This window comes from Malaclemys terrapin, chromosome 7 (genome assembly GCF_027887155.1).
Source record: "Malaclemys terrapin pileata isolate rMalTer1 chromosome 7, rMalTer1.hap1, whole genome shotgun sequence".
Classification (NCBI taxonomy): Eukaryota; Metazoa; Chordata; order Testudines; family Emydidae; genus Malaclemys; species Malaclemys terrapin.
The window spans coordinates 19,321,779-19,341,241 of NC_071511.1; the positions used below are offsets into that span (position 1 = coordinate 19,321,779).

The window sequence follows — 19,463 nt, forward strand, 5'->3', positions numbered from 1 at the left end:
AATCACTTAGCATTCATGAAATAAGATTTTAAGAGCAATTTACTATGTAATCTACAGGAAAGGAAAGATCTCATATCAGAGAAACAAATACTATATGCCTTCTGATGACTCTGTCTATGCATATAATTTTGTCAGTAGTAGTAAAATGCTTTAAAACTGATGGATGTATTCCCTGATAACTTTACAATTTGCAGCCGGTCTGACTCCACTGAATGCAGGCTACCTTAGAAATAACACTCTGCTCTGAAGATGATTACTTTTAGAAAGTGTGGAGCCACCTGCCTTTTGAAAAGTAGGACCTATTAAGGTGTCTCCATCAGGCACCCAAAATCATTATCATTTTTGAAAAACTAGGTTCTCTTGGTAGCCTCTCTTTTCCCAGTTCCCCAGCAGCACTACTGTCCTGGAGCTGAGCTATCCTATCATAAAAAGAACAACAGGAGTACTCGTGGCACCTTAGAGACTAACAAATTTATTAGAGCATAAACTTTCGTGGACTACAGCCCACTTCTTCGGATGCTATCATAGGTACTTATAGGCTCCCTCTTATGATAGTATGAGAACACTTCACAATCTTTAATGTGTTTATCCTCACAACACCCCTATGAGTAAGGTCCTATCAAATTCATGGTCCATTTTGCTCAATTTCATGATAATGGGATTTTAAAAATAGTCAGTTTCAGATGTTTACATCTGAAATTTCACAGTGTTGTAACTGTGGGGGTCCCAACCCAAAAGGCCATTGTAGGAGGGTCGTGGGATTGCCACCCTCACTTCTGCCCTGCTTTCAGAGCTGGGCTTTGAAGGCAGCAGCCATGGAGCTTCCTGCAGCCAGGGAAGGTACCCAGAGGTGGGTCTGATCCCCCCCCCCCCCCCCCCCGAGTGGCTGTGCAGGGAAAGAAGTCTCATCCCTTCCCAGACCCACTAGGACTAGTAATTAGAGCCCAGTGCGTGGTAGGAGCCCCTGGCTGGGACACTCCAAACCCTGCCTCTCCTACTTCCCTACAATAGCTAGATTTCATGAGGGAGATTTGATTTCGCGGTCCAGGACGTGTTTGTCACAGCCATGGATTTGGTAGCGCCCTACCTGTGAAGTAGGGAAGTGCTGTAATCCTCATTTTACAGATGGAAAATGTAGTCAGAGGCTAATGTGACTTGCCCGAGGTCACATAAGAAGTCTGTGGCAAAGCAGGGACTTGAACCCAGTTCTCCCATGTCCACTAACATCCTAACTATTGGACCCATCCTTCATTCTCTCCTTTTCAAAATTCTAAAAATGGGAATCTCCAATACCACAAATTTTGAAAAGGAGAGAATGAAGGATGGGTCCAATAGTTAGGATGTTAGTTAGGAGTAGGACATGGGAGAACTGGGTTCAAGTAAGTGCTAGTTAATACCACAGGAGTGTATGAAATGCTAACGTGGAAATAGGAAGAAAATAGTAATGTACTAATTAATAAAAATGTAAAGGAAAAACCAGTGAAAGTGGAATTATATGTTGCTTTTTAATTTTTCCACATTACTTAAAACAAGAAGTTTAATAGCACTGTATTTATTTTTTACAACAAAATATTTTCATGTATTCATTTCCTGTCAGTTACTGAAAACTTCATACAAGTCACCAAGATCCAGATCGTTTAAGGTAGTTAGGGGCCTAATTCCCATTGATTTCAGTGGGAGAGTTAGGTGCCTAAATACCTTTTGAGGATCTGGGCCTAAATGTCAGCACCTAAATGTTCATAATACTGTTATTTGTAGCACAGTTTTTTTGTTTGAAACCTTGGTTAGTGATTTAAATCTGTTATACTTTGTATTTAACATTCTTTGTTTTTGTCAGTGCAAATCCAACAAATGATTTTTAAAGGGAAAAAAATGAAAAAACAAAAGAGAACATTTACAGTCTAATGGAAGCAAGGCCATAGTTGTAACACAAAATGTACAGAGTTAACATTGGAGTTTACCCACTTTTAAGATAATACAAAAGCTTTATTCTTTTTATAATTAATTCCTCTTTGCATATGACTGTGCTTTATGCAACAGAGTATCAGACTGAGATGTATCAACAAAACTACACAACTGCATTTCACTGTTCGATTAGGTCCATATTTGATTTTTTTTAAACTTGTAATTATTTTTCCAAAGGTTGAACAGAACTGACTACTTAATTTCACCTGAATACATTTTGTAAACGTTTAAAAAATATGGACAATTCTAACCAGTCACCATTTGAACCAGAAATTCAGGTTTTGATGCAAATTACAGAAGAAAAATATTAAAAATGCTAGTAATAAAAAAACATTTCCCCCTGAAAACTTATTTTAATGTAAGTAAATCTTTGACTGCTGTATTCTATACAAAGATCTACTTTCACATAACTGCCAGTCTATTCCTCAGTCTAGTATTAGGAGAAGTGTATGACATTAAATCATTTTATTACAATATTTATAACATTGCTTTTTTCTCTTTATATAAAAAAAAACCCCAAACAAAACTCAACCTATAGGGCTACATCCTCAGCTGGTGTAAATCAGCATAGGTCCATTGACTTCAGTGGAGCTGTGCTGATGTACAGCACCTGGGGATCTGCACAGCAGCATTTAGCCACAGGAATTCCAAAGCACTTGGACAGACCATGTTCGGACAAGTGTTTTTCAGCCAGCCAGCATATCTATTACTATATGCTGGTAACAGGAATTAAATTTTTGATGACCTTTATCAGATGTCATCAAAGCAGTAACAACATGGCTTTTTAAAATAAAAAGATTCTATCAGATATTTAAATAATCTAACACTAAGTCGACCGGTGTCAAATGAAAACTGTCTTAAGGCTTACAATAAATTAAAATATCCTTTGGATTTCAGTCAGATACAATCTACAGGGGAAAACGGTATTCAGCATGTGGGTTTGGAGAGCTACCGTAGTGCATTTTAAAGTACTGTAGTGGTAAGAAATGAAACTTATTAAATAAATTATACAGTGATTTATGTAAAATTATAAATTGGCAAGTAATCACCCTGGATCCTAGCCATTGGAGTACTGGCAGACCATACATAGTGCATTACATGTATTTGTTCATTGTCTGTGGAAGCAATTTATTGTATGCAGTGCACGACTTCATGCTGGCACTTGTTAATGGACTGGTGGTAAATCAGTCCACAAAATTCCTTGGAAACATTGAAAAAAATGAAGCTGTAATACAATAAAACAATAAAGTGCTTTAAATGAGAATCTGTGGTTTACTGCATTATTTCTTATTTCATGGTAGACACCAAAACCAACAAAATGAAAGTTGATAGTTCTCTAGGGTAAGTAAAACTGAGCCTGTTACTTACTGTTAGCCAGTACTTCCATGTGAGTTCAGAAATAATTTGTATCTTTCTTGTCTTGATGTTAAAACTTAACTTACTGTGGGATTATGGGAATGAGTTATAGCACAGGTTGAACTCGCACAGACATAAAGAGGACCATGAATATTCTCTATTTTAAAGTTTTCAACTTGCAAAAAAATGTGGATTTAAAATGAAGGAAGCAAAAGAAAGATAGCAATCTGGAAACAGTTCATATCCAGTGTGTATAGCCAGGTGGTTTGAAATACACTACTCAGCTTCTTGAAACAGAAACGGGCTGATGGGAATGTAGAGAAATCTGAGAGTTTATTCCAAGTCCTCTTGATTGATTACTGCTATAATATGGTTGCTTCTTCCATGGCTTCAATCCACCTGAAAAAGAAAAAAATAGAGGAACCAGATTTTATTTAGTGGATCAAGTCAATGCATATATTAAAACAGAGGGCTCAGAAAAGACTGTATTGCATATAATAGCTCTGTCTAAAGAGGAAATTTAGATTGGTGATTAGAACAGGGTCCCGAGAGCCAGGACTCCTAGATTTCATTCTCAGCTTTGCCACTGACCTACTGTGTAATCTTGGGAAAATTACATGGACTGCCTGAGAGTGGGTGTGTAGAGAGAGAGAGAGAGAGAGATGAGACCATGGAAATTGGGGGAGGGGAAACAAACCTCCATAACCACCCACTCTCCTGCCTGTATATTTAAGGCATCATAATTTTATCATTAGTTCCATGATTTTATCGTGCAGCAGTAGTAATAAAGCATGTGAAGTATAGAAAATGTTCATTAAAGATCAAATTTGAGTCAAATAGAATGGATTAATATGGCTATCCTTATAATCACATCTGACAGATTGCTACATGTGGATCTATGAATCTGAGCTTCTGCGGTTGCACCTACACAAAGAAACGAAATCTCCATCTTGCCAAGATGGAGTAATTTCTACCTGATGCTTTAATGCCTGTGACGGGTTGGATCACAGAAACCCCCTTGGGAGCTGCCACCTAATGTACCAAGACTACCCCTGCTCCTGTTTTCCCTGCCAGCTCAGGACTCCAGCACCCTGTCTTGCTGAACCAGACACTTCCGTCTGCTCCAACACAGACCCAGGTCTGAATTATGTGCCCCAAAGCTGCAGGTTTACCTGAAAACAGCTCACAGAAGTGTGCTTGTCTATAGCACTTAGATGCCCAACTCCCAATGGGGTCTAATCCCAGATAAATCCGTTTTACCCTGTATAAAGCTTATACAGGGTAAACTTATAAATTGTTTGCCCTCTATAACACTGATAGAGAGAGATGCACAGTTGTTTACTCCTAGGGTTACCATACGTCCGGATTTTCCCGGACATGTCCGGCTTTTTGGGCTCCAAATCCCCGTCCGGGGGGAAATCCCAAAAAGCCGGACATGTCCGGGAAAATCGGGACATGCGGGCCGGGGGCGCCGAGGGCCGGCGGGTGCTGAGCGGGCTGGGGGTGCTCGGCCGGGGGCCCGGCAGTGCTGAGCGGGCCGGGGGTGCTCGGCCCAGGGGCCGGGCCGGAACCCCAGGGCCCGAGCCGACCTAGGCTGGAGACGCCAGGGGGGGCCAGACTGGGCCGCGCCTCCTCCCCCCACACCCCCGTTACCTGCTTCAGGCTTCCCGCGAATCAAATGTTCGTGGGAAGCAGGGGAGGGGGCGGAGTTGGGGCGGGGACTTGGGGGAAGGGGCAGAGTTGGGGCGTGGCCGGGGCCCCGTGGAGTGTCCTCCTTTTGGAGGATCAAAATATAGTAACCCTATTTACTCCCCCAGTTATTAATACATACTGAGTTAATTACTAAGTAGAAAGTGATTTTATTAAATACAGAAAGTAGGATTTAAGTGGTTCCAAGTAGTAATAGACAGAACAAAGTAAGTCACCAAGCAAAATAAAAGAAAATGCGCAAATCTATGTCTAATCAAACTGAATACAGATAATCTCACCCTCAGAGATGCTTCAGTAAGTTTTTCCCCCCTCCCTCCCCCCCGACTGGACACCTTCCAGGCCTGGGCACAATTCTTTCCCCTGGTACAGCTCTTGTTCCAGCTCAGGTGATAGCTAGGGGATTTTTCATTATGGCTCCTTTTCTTCTCTATTCTTTTTCACCCCTTTATATATCTTTTGCATAAGGTGGGAACCCTTTGTCCCTCTGGGTTTCCACCCCCCCCTCACTGGAAAAGCACCAGGTTAAAGATGGATTCCAGTTCAGGTGACATGATCACATGTCACTGCAAGACTTCATTACCCACTTGCCAGCACACACACATATAAGAAGACTCACAGGTAAATACAGCCATCTGCAGACAATGGGAGGCATTAAGATTCCCAACCATTAATGGCCCGCACTTTGCATAATTACAATAGGCCCTTAGAGTTATATTTCATATTTTTAGTTTTAAATACAAGTGGTACATTTATACAAATAGGATAATTACACGTAGTAAATTATAAGCTTTGTAACGACACTTTACAAGAGACCTTTTGCATGAAGCAAATTCCAGTTACATTATATTCACTTATTATTATGTTTTTATAAAACCATATAGACTGCACAACGTCACAATGCCATCCAGGGAATTGTATTATAATTGGCTCTAATTAGCGTATCCAAAGATGTTTCAGTTTTATCTGTAGCTGAGGTGCATTCAAAAGGAAAGGAAATGGGAAGAGGCATGTTAGAGTGAAGAGTGCCGCTTACACTTTATGCTCATTCACGGATTAGTATGTAATTGCAATTCCACGCGCAGTACCTCTGTGCTGAATTGTTATCCTCCGAGCGGAAGCTATAAAACAAGGTTTGCTTGTGGTAAAGATGGAAAACTGCATCCGTACTTCCTTCCTCCTTTTCTGGGGCAACTGTGAAACCCAGCAAAGGCAGACTCTCTGTGGCGACTTTATCCTAAAATCAATGTGGAGGGGGAAACACACTTTAGAAGGAGCACTTCAAAATGGGCTGCAGTCTACTTGGGGCAAGGGATGTCTTCCCAGTATCTGCAGTGCCTGACTCCCCCTTGATAGGGCTTCCAGGCGCTTCTACAATAATAGTATTAAAAATGAATAATCTGGTGCTGGATTGAAAATCCTAGAGAATTATGTTGTCTAGTTACTAGGTGCAGCCTTGGCAGCAGCAGTGCAAGCGTCTCTCACACGTTGCTCTGCCAAAACCCTGAACTCAGAGAACCCCCGCTGAGGTGGAATTCTCCATATCCATTCAGCCCTCGTTAGACTACTAACAAGAGGTTCCAATTTAGTACTAGTGGCTTATGTGGATCAGACTTAGTTCACCAATCTATAGGCCACTGAAGATCTGATGGGAACAATATCTGGTTACTATTTTTTGGCTAGGTTTGTATCAAGGGTATAGAGATGAAAGATCCTATTATTTATTACCAGTCCCCTAAGCCATTATTCACTGAGCGTCACCTGTGTTTGGTGGCATCCGGTTCCCCCTCCCTCCACAGCCCCAGCAGTTTTTTAACAGACTCATTTTCACTGTCTCACACAGCATGCTTGCCTCTAATGACACCACTTTACAATTTATGAGCTGGTAATGCAATTCATTGTTAATTTACTCCCAAGAAACATCCATGAATTTCACTTGCCAGAGTTCACTGTACAAGTGGAATAAAGAAAAACAATAAGCCTTAATTGAATTGCAGTTTAACTGTTACTGATGGCTGCAGTTTTGGTCGCTATACCTCTATTAAGGTAATGTTGGGGTTTTGTTCTTTGTCTTTTTAGATTAATTTAGTTTATCTCTGTTTAAGATATAGCCAAGGTGAAGCATACAATGCAGTTAGGCACCCACTGCTCTTTCACATCTCAAGAGGGGTTATCGCTAAACCCATGTGCAACCCTTTAAGTTTAGTGGAGTTGTCCACCCCATGAGAGGCAGGACTTTGTTCTCCAGGCCTGATTTTTCTGATGAGCTAAGCTCAGACAGCTCCAACTGAAGTCAGTGGGAGTTATAGGTTGCCTGCAGCTCTGAAAATCAGGCTCAAATTGTTTTATTTTAACCCTAGAGGAAATCTAGGCCAACAGATGAAACAGAAGAATGGGTGTCAACATTACTATAGTTCTAGTCCTTGATCTGCCCTGACTTGGTTTGTGACTTTGGTCAAGTAATGCAACCTCTTCATGTCTCAGCGTCATCTATTTATAGGTGGTGATAATACTTCCCTTCCTCTCAGGTATGATGATAAGTTTAAATAGTTAATGTTTGCAAATTGCTTTGAAGATTTAAAATGCCAAGTAGTATTATTTCAGTTGTTTGGTGGTCTGAATTCTGTGCCTTTCATTCCACAAAAGTGGCTCTGTTTCAGGGCTTTCAGTTATGAAGCCCACCAGTCAGATCACCCTGGCATCCTCTTTTTCTACAATGGTGGTGCAGCTGGTGGCCACCCTTCCTTTTCACAGGGGGAGGGGCCTGCAGAGGCTGCTCAGATCATATGGAGCATGACGTGCTTCCCCCTCTAGTCGTCACCAGCTGCACCTCCATATTGAAATTCATAGTTGCAATCTATCCCATGGGCATATCTAGTCTTCCCCGGTGAAATCGGGGCAGTCCTCTAGTTCCTGGAAAGCTGCCATTTTGAACTATGATTAGGCAAAGTTTGGGACTTCCTTTCTTTAGAAAGAACTCTTATTTATGTAACAGTCAGTTCTCAGCTACTAACTCACAACATATAGGTACCGCACCAGAGAAAAGTCAAAGAGGATTTTAAGTCTTTATATTTTGATACAGGAGTACTTGTGGCACCTTAGAGACTAACAAATTTATTTGGGCATAAGCTTTTTTTTTTGTTAATCTCTAAGGTGCCACAAGGACTCCTCGTTCTTTTTGCTGATGCAGACTAACACAGCTACCACTCTGAAACCTGTCATATTTTGATCTGTAATAGTTTCCTGGCAGATTAAACCAGGCCTCTTGTAACTGTGCATTTATAATCAGCATGTAATGCAACAAATGTACTGAGGCTAAGGAATTTGGAAAGCAGGCCATCCACGGGTGGGGCTGGGATTCCAGGCCTGGGGCACCATAATATATTGAAGTGATATGCCACTGCAACAACACAAGCTATTTCCAAAAAGAACGACTACACAAGAACTAGTAGGTACATCCCTCAAATTGCATTTCTCACATGTAAGGAGTGGGAAAACAAATGTGACAACAGGACTGGGAAATTCTGTCACGTCAGGACAGGCAGTACCTCACTTGCCGTGTAGGTGTAGAGGACTTTGCCTTTGATAACAAACCAGAGCTTCTTCCAGTGCCTTTTGCCTCTCTTACACCTGCTGAGATAGCCACTGATCGAAGAGCCCTCTCCTGAAGCTGCCACCTGTATAGGGGATAATCAAGGGATCCATGACATCGAATGCTTTTCCCCCTCCAAAGCAGCAAGCATGCCATAAACAAGGCCCATTTTAAAAAAAACACTACACAGATATTCCTGTTTCCTTAAGAATAATCAAGGAGTGAATCCAAAACAGTGAGATTACATTACTCTCAGATTTATGCTAACACAAGAATGCTATTCTGCGTAAGAGCATTGTAGTATTTATCTTAGGCCAAATATTGTTCTCACTGACACCAAAGAAGCCAATTAAGTTATTCTGGAAGCCAAGTCATTGAAGCCATTTGATTTATACTGGTGCCGTTGAGAAATTGAATTTGTCCCCTTTTTCTTGCCTTGTTTTTATATATTCAAGGGTGCATGTTTCAAGAGGGGAAGAATAGTGTTATGGCTAAAGCAGAAGGGATATGGGTCCTGTTGGCTTGACAATGGATTTGTGGTGTGCACTTGGGTGGGCCACCTCTCTATGACTCAGTTTCATCTGTGAATGCTCCTTTCCTCAGTATTATTAAATATTTGTCGCCCTGGAGGGAGGGAAGAAGTGTTGAAGCTTAATTCATTAGTGTTTGTAAAGATTTTTGAGATCTGTGGGTGAAAGGTGCTATAGAACTGCAACATAGTATACATGATTAATTATAATGATAATGCTGATATCTGAATAAAAGCAAAGAGTCAACTGGGAGAAGGGACTTGAAAATCAGCCTTTGATAACAAAGACACAATAGAGAAATTAACTGTATTTATAATATGCGCCAACCTGCTACAGAACAATGAGAAAGTCCACCAGACCCCGTGTAAGTCAACTGGGAATGGCTTTGGGATCAAGATTGTTATAGAAAGCTTCATTTTAATAAATGTGTGCTGCCACCTTGTGGTGAAAGAGGCAATCTCTATTTTTCATAAATAAATGGAGCTGAAATGTTACTTCTCTAACTTGGTTAACCCTGATAGTCATGTTGGTTTATGCAGTATCTTCCATGAATGTTTTACATACTGTGTTTGTACATTTATCCGTGTTTCAATTCATCACAAACAAAGTTAAGAGAATCCTGTGAGAGTACCTTCCTTTCATGGAAGGTAACTACATGAACAGCACAAGGTCCAGATCATGATCTCACTGAAATCAGTTAACTGAAGTTAAATTCCCAGGATAGGGCCCTACATGTTTAGGTGGGTAGACAGCATGGATAGTCAGAGGATATTAATGAAGTCAGATTTTGAATCTGATGCTTAGTTCCAGAAGGGAAAACAATATATTTGGGTGAAATCAGGGTCCCACTGAAGTTAATGGGAGCTTTCAGTAGGGTCAGGATTTCATCCATTTATTTCAAATAGGCTAGGGAGAGCTACAGGAAACACAATTAAACAGTTGCATTCACCAATTGCTTTGAAAGGGCTAGCTTTTACTTCCCCCGCCCACAACTCACACTGACTGGATTCAAACGTAGTTAGTTCGATTGAAATCCATGGGGCCACATTGGAAATAAGGATTGTAGTGAGGCCACAGAACAACTGCTGGATGGCAGTGACTTCTGGTCAATACTAAACTCCTGTATTCAAACTAGTGACTTCTGTAACCCATCATTCTGATGCTTCCCCTGAGCTTGTTATTACACCTTTAAAAAGCTTCTGTGGTTGATGTTGATGTTAAGATTTAATTTAAATTATTGGGAAAATGAAGGTTAAATGCTTAGCTGACTTGGTCTTAATAGGATGCAGAAACTATAGTGATAGCATCCGATCTTGAAGTGTTTTGTATTTTGCCCTATTACACAGAGTAAAATGTAATCTCATGATACAGAGGATCTAGACAGTGGGCTGATCCTGCAGCATATAGAACAAATTATAAACAATGAGATTGAAAGCTACTGTAGTGTCAACACACAGTCCTCTTAGGCTAGTTTCCTTGCCTTTTCTCAGGCAGCGTTGGTCCTACCTCCATAAGAGCAGAAGGGATCTTCTTTTGTTTCTTGAAGGATGAGTAGTGAATATTGTGGAAGACGGAAGAGAAGGCACTGCCTGAAAACCTGGATGAAGTTGGAGGGAAGCTCACACTTACTGGCCGCTCTACAATATTAGGAGAAATAGGAAGTGGGAAAGAATGGATTAACTGGTGCAAACCCTTAGGTTAAGTCTACAACAGTAGGTGTTAAACTCCAGGCTAATGCAAATAGGCAGTGTTTCCCAAACTTGGGACGCTGCTTGTGTAGGGAAAGCCCCTGGCGGGCCGGGCCGGTTTGTTTACCTGCCGCGTCCGCAGGTCCGGCCGATTGCGGCTCCCAGTGGCCGTGGTTCTCTGCTCCAGGCCAATGGGACCTGCTGGAAGCAGTGCAGGCCAAGGGACGTACTGGCCGCCGCTTCCAGCAGCTCCCATTGGCCTGGAGCAGCGATCCGCGACCAGTGGGAGCCGCGATCGGACGGACCTGCAGACGCAGCAGGTAAACAAACCGGCCCAGCCCGCCAGGGGCTTTCCCTACACAAGCGGCGTCCCAAGTTTGGGAAACACTGCAAATAGGATAAGAAAATGCAATGCCTAACCTATAGTTGCTTAATCTTCCTTTAGCTATTTTCTATCAAACTCCCAGGTTAAGTCTGGTTAGCAGAATTACTGTTCAATGAACTTTATGGCATTGCATGGTGGAAGCATCCCCTACAAATACGTACAGCTTGTATGGAAGATAACCAGGAAAATAATTGTGTTATGTTGTGTTCTCACACTTAATGACCTTTCAAGAGCATTGACCATGTGTCTCTGCCATCTGTGCACTCTACTTATTCTGATTGCTTCCTGGGCCACCAATAGCTTCATTTTGGCAATGTTCTTTCAAGCCTGAATGTCTCTCCGCTGTGTTCTGAGGACAGGTGACAATTTATTCCATCTCCGGGACATACCTTATCAGGAAACCCTATAGCCCTATCAACAGACACACTATTGTATCAATCAGTGCCATCACCTGATTTACAATCCTTCTGAGTCTCACCTTTGTCAATACATGTCACCTGGAAAATCTGAATGGAGCACAGCCCTGAGTCAGTACAGCCTTGAGTTGTCACGTGGCTCAGACCACTCTGACAGAGTCAGTGCACGTCTTCCTTCACTAAGCAATAACAGTGCATGTCTGCTATGCTGTTAAAACTGATGTGTGGATCTCTTTAACCAAGAAGAAAAAACTAAATTGCACCTGTCCCTAGTACCTAAGCCCTTAACAAAAAAGCTCTTGCCTATAAATTGTCCATACAGTTGACCTTAGCCCTGCACAATGGGAAATGCTAACTCCTTGCACTGAGGCAGATAGCTGTCGATAGCGTCTTTATTTTTAAGCCAATGCTTTGCTTTCATTAGCACGTCACTGGAAATTACAGGGAAGCGCTGTTAGCTGTAAACAGCAAGATAGTACCATGTATTATTGCTTATTATTCTAGCGCATCAAGAAGTCACAGGAAGAATTTGAGGTTCCAGATCACTAAAAGCTTCTCAGCCACCATGCAACCTGCTATTTCCCCAGAGCTTGCATTTGTATCACTCTTAATACAGCTCATATCTATGTCTGAAGGAGAAATTCCCTGTCATGAAGCAGAACCTTCTCTCTTCATATGCAGGTAGCATTTTCATTCAACTCATCGAGGAATGAAGAGGACTCACCTCTTTTTCTCAGTTCTGAGTAGCAGCCGTCACAGACTTTTGCTAGTCGGTCTTTGAGGTACGTCAGGGGATGCTTATTTCTTGAACAATTTCGACATACAATCTGCCACAGAAAGAACAGCTATGTGTATATATATACACATTTCACCATACCAGTGTACATTACCAAACAGATTCTCTGGGCTGGTTGGCAGGGGAAGAGGCAGGATGGGCCAAATTTGGCTCTTGGCTAGAACAGTATAAATAAGGATTACTCCCCTGACTTAATCGTAATTACTCTAGATTTCTGTCGTAACTCAGAGCAAAATTTAGTGCAATACATTTAATTGCCACTTCATTGTTCTCCTTCAGTTCTCACCTTAAAATTCTCCTTTAGCACGATGTCTACAAAAAACTTGACAATGGTTAGGCTACTGGTGTGGCAAGACCACTGTCTATCATGCTGACCAATATATACCCCCTGCCGGTTTGTCAGTATTCATCTGTTGTGCCTTGTCTTATACTTAGAGTGTAAGTTCTTTGGAACAGAGACTGTCTTTTTGTTCTATGTTTACACGGCACTTAGCACAATGGGGACCTAGTCCATGACTGGGTGTCCTAGCTGCTACAATAATATAAAAATTAATAAGCATAATTGTACAATAGCCTTATGGTTGTCTCCATGGGGATTATACATTCCCTGATATTCATAGATTATAGGATTCATAGATTATAGGACTAGAAGGGACCTCGAGAGGTCATCGAGTCCAGTCCCCTGCCCGCATGGCAGGACAAATTAAAAATTAATGCCATAGTACCATTAAACTGGAGTTGATCATGCTGTTAATAGTATCATTTTCAGAAGTGGATTAGCATGTCATACTACCACTCTGCTGGCAGAGGCAGAGAAGTATTTTGTTTGTGAAACTGAAGCATCATTGAACTAGGATTAGACTTTTAGTGGGACAGGAATTTAAAATTAAAATCCAGATTAAAACTGACATAGTGGAACATTAACTGAAATTGAAAGGTGGCAAATTTAAAACTGATAAAAATAAATGCTTTTTCACACAAGGCATAAGTAGCCTGTGAAGCTCAATGCCAGAAACCATCACTGAGGCTAAGAGCTAAACTGGATTCAGAATAGGACTGGAGGCTCTATGTGGCTATCCGGAATTATAACAGAAAGAATTAACACAAGAACCAAGAACACTGAAAGGGATATAAACCCGCATATTTCAGGGTATCAACCAACCACTAACTAATGGGGGTTAGGAGGAAATTATCTCTGGGGGCAGATTATCAAATAAGAGCCACTGCAGAGTTTCTTGTACTTTCCTCTGAAGTAGCTGGTGCTGGCCACTGTCAGAGACAGGATACTGGATTAGATGGACCACTGGTCTGATCCAGTCTGGCAATTCTTATGCATCACTCACTTGTGAAGTGATTTAAGAACAATGGCCATAGAGACTAGGAGCTTTGTGCATCTACATTCCCAAAGCTTTGGAGATTTCCCTATCTAAAATGTAACTCATCAACTGGAAAACTGGTAGTCTGATTGCTGCATTTCCCCAGTGCTACCGGCATGTCCCATTTGAAAGCTCTGCTCAGCAATGTATGTCCCATGACCCTTTCATTTGGTTGAGTACCCAGTCTTTAGGAATTAGTTTGCCACTCAGCAGAATCTTAATATTGTTCCAAGCAAAGTCACTAACAATCTGAATGCTTAATTCTCATTTGCAAAGCTCTAATGGCAGTCTTTGTGAGGAGTCAGATTATCTTCTCTGTATGCAGGTGCAACTGTGCTGAAGTCAGTGCAGTTGCAGCTAGTGTAATGAAGAGGGGAACTTGTCCCAGAGGCTTTCCCTACTGTTGATGAGTCTGAGTGAAGCTGAATTTATGTGACACTTACCTTCCCACATGCATGGCAATGATGGCGTCTCAGAGTGAGGGTAAAATCAGAGCCGCAGTTCATGCACATCATGACGTGGGACACAGGTACCAAGGTTGGAGGCCTCTCACCCAAGGATATTCCCAGTCTTTCCCTTAGCTTAAAACAAAAAGTGAAGAAATACCCAGACTTCCAAAGCACACCCAGTTCTGCTAATGCAACTCCCACCTTCCCTGCAGCAACATCTGCTGAACTGCTCTCGCCTTTCCCCACCCCCATTTCTGCCAATTCACCTCATTCTTGGCACACAATCCCTGTTAGTCCAGGCCTGGGCTCCTCTTTCGTTCTGAAGGATCCCAAAGTGTTCCACAAATTCTACACACAGCAGCACTGAGATGCAGCCAATTCTGGGGTGGAAGGTGATCGCATGTGCTTGGGGCGGCACCTGGAGGGGGGCGGCGTGGCGCTCCGGCCCGAGAGTGGGGCCGTGACTGGGCTCGCCGTCCTCCCCCCGGCGCTCTGGCCGCTGGGGAGAGCGGAACCCCGGCCGGGCTCGCCGCCCTCCCCCTTGCGCTCTGGCCACCGGGGAGAGCGGAACCCCGGCCGGGCTCGCCGCCCTCCCCCTTGCGCTCTGGCCAGTCGGGGAGAGTGGAGCTGCGGCAGGCTCGCCGCCCTCCCCCTGGCACTCCGGCCGGTCAGGGAGAGCAGGCCCGCGGCCGGGCTTGGCACCCTCCCCTGCTGCGCTCCCCGCCGGGGGTGGCGGGAGACTTTTTTGCTGGGGCGGCAAAAAAGCCAGAGCCGGCCCTGATTGCAACTAGTACACAGCATATGATATAACAGTACAGCTGGTGTAAATTGGTTCAGACCCACTGAAGACAATGGAGCTGTACTGGTTTACACTAGTTGAGCATCTAGCATCTATGTGCAATTCTGGCTGAGACCACCTAGGCGCACTCATATTCTTATTACAAGACTCATGGACAGTTTAATAGCCAGGAAGAGCAGATGGTTTTTAGGTCTCAGTCAAAAAATCCCTCATCCCCACCATAAGCTGCCTGGCACTCAATATATCAACCTCAGAATGAAGAAGGCTACGTTGACTATTGTGCAGGCCACTATCTTTTGGGATGGTTTTATGACCAGTGGAAGGGCCTGTTTAGAAGTCACCAAACTCCTTTCACTTGTAACTCAGACCATGATTTGGACCCAGTTCTCCACGGAAGACAGTGGAGTTACTCTGATGAATGGGATCCAAATCTGGCCCACATTTTTGATCACCGTTCGGCACTCAAACTCCTTTGCTGTTTACTCATATTTGCACAAGTCAGTTACCCCACCCAGGCAGGTTTGGTATGGAGAGAATTAGACTCATGCAGGAAGAAGGAAAAGAGAATTCAGCCTTAGCAAAACTCTTTTGGATCTGATTCTCCACTCATGCTGGTATAGACAGGAATAACTTTATTGAAGTCAATGGAGTTGCACCAGTATAAACTGATTGTTAGGTCTCAATCAGGTCCTTTTGCTGAGGGCGTTAGTGGTGGTGAGTTAATGATCCTTTGTGATATAATTGTGACAAAAGCATTACTGATGGCTAGTATTGCTTTCTTACAGTCCCGTGCAAGGCATACACTTATTTTTTGATAGCATCTAGGATGGTAGCCATACAGGGCTAAATCTGGTTAGTGTTACTCCAGCAAAACTCCCATTGACCTAAATGAAACCCACAGTATGAATTGGAATTGCAACATGTTTAACATTCCAGTAGCGGTCACAGCAGGCTGAATATTAAACACAAGTGCTGTGGTGACCTTTGTCATTTAGCCCTAGCCTGGTGATTTATATAAAAATAATCAGAGTACTCTGCCATTAGGAACTTTTTCCCTTTCCTTTTTTTAACTCTTTAGATGGCTTTGCATCCTCTTAGCCAAGACTCATTCGTACCTCAATACTGTTGTGAAAGGTAGATGCATTGTGAGCTTTGTAGTCATCTGGAATGGTTCTGCTGATGCAGCTATACCACTCGTCCCTTTCAGAGCATGAACTGTGGAATGAAATACAGCAACACAATCAGTGCCATGAACTGCGGTGACTGAATCAAAAAGCTTCTGGGTCAAGGGAGAAGGCTCCAATCTACTGACATTTTGCTTCTCCTATCAACAGGTTGAATTATTAATTCTTTGGCCAAGAACAAAATTAAATGTTGGACTTTTGATATTTCTGATTGGATTGATACCTAGGATGCTTGAGACATTATGAACATGACTGGGATGGCCAAAATGCAGTCTGGCCATATCTGGCCCACGGATTTTCCAATGTGGCTCAAGGCCACTCTTACTGTAATATGGAGATTCCAACCTAAACCACATGTGGCAGCATTCAATGCTGCCTCTTTCATCTCTGTGTTTGCCACTCAGAAAGCAAGAGAACTGCATTCCAGGGCATGTAACCTCTGCTTGGGTTGCTCAGATCAAGGTAAAGTATTTCACGTTGATACTTGTCACCTTTGTGTTAGCTGCTTAGGTAAAGAGGGAGAATTGCATGTTGGGACATATATATATAAAAAATGAGACTGGTTTTAGTTTATTCCATTTCAGGCAAATTAGATACTGCCCTCAAGATACTGGCAAGATGCCAATGTGACATTTTGTTAGAGAAATTTTGCATTCCCCTGGATTGGAGAAGCCACAAGAATGGAATCATGTGATTCTTTAAAGTGGCCACTAGATGTCATCCTTACACCATTAAAACTAGCTGGTAGTGCATTTATCCGCCACTCCAGCTCTCCTGCCAATCTCCCAGGTCCTGAACTGAGATTCTGCTGATTCCAGAAATGAAACTTGGAGCTTAATGTGTGTTGTCTTGCATACACAAAATCCCCATTTAGCCACCTTCCCTGTGTCAGTTAGTTTTCCTGCAGGGACTCAAAATTGCTCACCGTCTCAGGCTGAGATAAGAGTAGCGACTTGACTGAGGTGCACCGGTATACCAGTGTGTGCAGGGAAGAATACCACTGTGCCAGGCTATGTAGCAGCTGTGTGCGGACCCCTCCCTGAATCCTGTCTGTACTATGACTTCCCAGTTTGGATTGGACCACTCTTTCTAAATTCTATAAACATCAAATTAATTTCCAGAAGCCAACAGGGAGGCCAACATTTCCATGCAGGTTCAGGCAAGGGAATGCTGTACTTCATTCTCCATTGTAAATGGTGCCACGTTCCAGTTACGTCAGGTGTAAATTCCAACTGTGAACTTGGGTCAGAGCAGTCTGTCCTCCACAAGCTGTACCAGGCATTTACATTAAAGCTAAGCACTCTTCCCACTGGGGCTCCCTGTAAAATTAGTAGTGGCATTAATGCCAGCTGCTGCTGAGCTGTGATTCCCTTTGACCGTGCACAAGAAGGCCAACAAACAAGACATCTGAGAACAATTTGTCTTTTATAATCTTAAAAAAAACCAAACATGGAAGCACCTGAGTTGATCAATGACCCCTGGTTTAGCGTCCCTGCACCCCGTGAGCAAGCACTCATCTGTGAAAAACACCAGCCTCTGTAAAACTTAACGACCCTATTGGAACAAAGAAGGTCCGGGACTGGTCTTGAATTAGTTGTTGCATGACAAAGAATTGCAATAATGTACATCACCTCATTGTCTAGATTTACGGGACTATTCAATCCCTTCCACTAGCGAAAGCCAACTCTGCTCCCTTCCCCCCCCAAATTCCACTGCCAGTGCAATTTTTATGGGAAATATGACTGGTTTGAATGGAAAGCATATTAAGCCTAAGATGCCTATAATTCCCAACCTACTAGCCCAGCGGTTCTCAAACTATGGAGGCGCAGAAATGTGTCAAGGGAGGCATGAGCTGTGTGCCTTTTTTTAAAAGAGCTCCAGCTGTCAGCCCCCAGCGGCTGGGGCTTGGGGAGAAGGGCCATGCACACCCAGGAGGTGGAGGGAAAGGATAAAGGGAACAGTTGGAGCCCTGCTACCTGAGTTTGGGCTGTCTTCCCCCCTCCCAATCCTTCACCGGGAGGCAGCCTGGGCTGAGGCTCTCCTTCCTCCCCTCTCCCAGTCTCTCACCTGGAAGTGGTGGCAGGGTTTCGGTTCTCAGCCCAGAAGCAAAGGTGGTAATGGGGCATTGAGTCTGCTGTGAAAAGTGATATTGACAAATGCCACTTTTCACATTGCCACCTTTGCTTCTGCACCTGGCCAGCAGCCGTTGCTCTGGGCTCTGCCTTCAGAGCGGGACAATGCTATATGTACTTGTGTAGCGGGGGGAGGAAGGGGCATAAACGACGACAGACACAAAGAAGGGGGACACAATCAAACAAATTTGAGAACGACTGTACTAGCCAAGACTCAGAAGGCTTTAGTTATGTCCCCAGTCTCCAAAAGGTTAGTGGAAGTGGCACCAATATAGGTTTACCCTCCTAAGCTGGGTAAATAATGGATTTGTCAGTTCCTTGGCAATTTTGAAAAGTCCCTAAAACATTTGTGTTGGGTCAAACAAAATGTTTTATTTCAACAACATTAAAACATTTTGTTTCAATTTGACCAATTTGTGAAGTGTTTGCATTTAAAAAAAGAAAATGAAAGGAAATTTTAAAAACAAAAAGTCATTTCAAAGCACAAAAAAATCAAAACATTTCAATTTTTTTAAACAATCAATTTGGTGAAACTGACACAAATTTGCAAAACATTTTGAGGTTGCTTAAAATGCATTCTTCATCAAAAAGTGTTGAGGATGAAAATTTCCCCCCAGCTCTATCAACCTCTCATTTGCCACAAAATTCTAACCATTTGAGGTTCAAGACCTGGCTTTAAAAATAATAAAAGCATGGCTGACTTAATGGTGTGAATTAAAGTCATTTTGGCAAGGACAGCTGATCAGGGATGATCTGTCAATAAAAGCCTAATCTCCAACAGGCCCTTACCACCTACTCTTCACTCCATTAAACATCTCTAGGCAATAATCACAGACTGTTAGAGTGGTTAGTGTGAGGATAACACATGGCTGCTGGCTTGTAAAATGAATTATGTCAATTGGCACTGACCTGATCCCAATTAACTAGCTCACTGGTTGTATGAAGGATCAAAGGGATGGTTGCTGAAGTTTTGGAGGCTGAGAACAGCTCAGAGTGCACAACCCACAAACTTCAGTATTGTCACACTAGACATCGGAAAAGATTTTTGGGGTCTAGCCAAGGTGACACATCATTTACTTTTACAGTAA

The 19,463-nt window shown here is 42.8% G+C and overlaps 1 protein-coding gene across 5 annotated transcripts in view; it reads right to left on the reverse strand.

Moving 5' to 3' along the window:
* Nucleotides 1-1,480: 1,480 nt before the first annotated feature.
* The window catches only part of FGD5 (FYVE, RhoGEF and PH domain containing 5), a 151,898-nt gene continuing 133,915 nt past the window's right edge, over nt 1,481-19,463 (reverse strand). For 2 of the 5 annotated variants that reach the window (XM_054033581.1, XM_054033580.1), the window contains exons 15-21: nt 16,175-16,274; nt 14,255-14,392; nt 12,364-12,466; nt 10,631-10,787; nt 8,577-8,705; nt 6,117-6,265; nt 1,481-3,720 (exon numbers count right to left, since the gene is read on the reverse strand). In XM_054033581.1, the coding sequence (XP_053889556.1) occupies nt 3,602-3,720; nt 6,117-6,265; nt 8,577-8,705; nt 10,631-10,787; nt 12,364-12,466; nt 14,255-14,392; nt 16,175-16,274 (895 nt within the window). In that variant the 3' untranslated portion in view covers nt 1,481-3,601. The remainder of the gene's footprint in view (nt 3,721-6,116; nt 6,266-8,576; nt 8,706-10,630; nt 10,788-12,363; nt 12,467-14,254; nt 14,393-16,174; nt 16,275-19,463) is intronic. The other 3 variants (XM_054033584.1, XM_054033583.1, XM_054033582.1) reach the window with 3 other exon arrangements.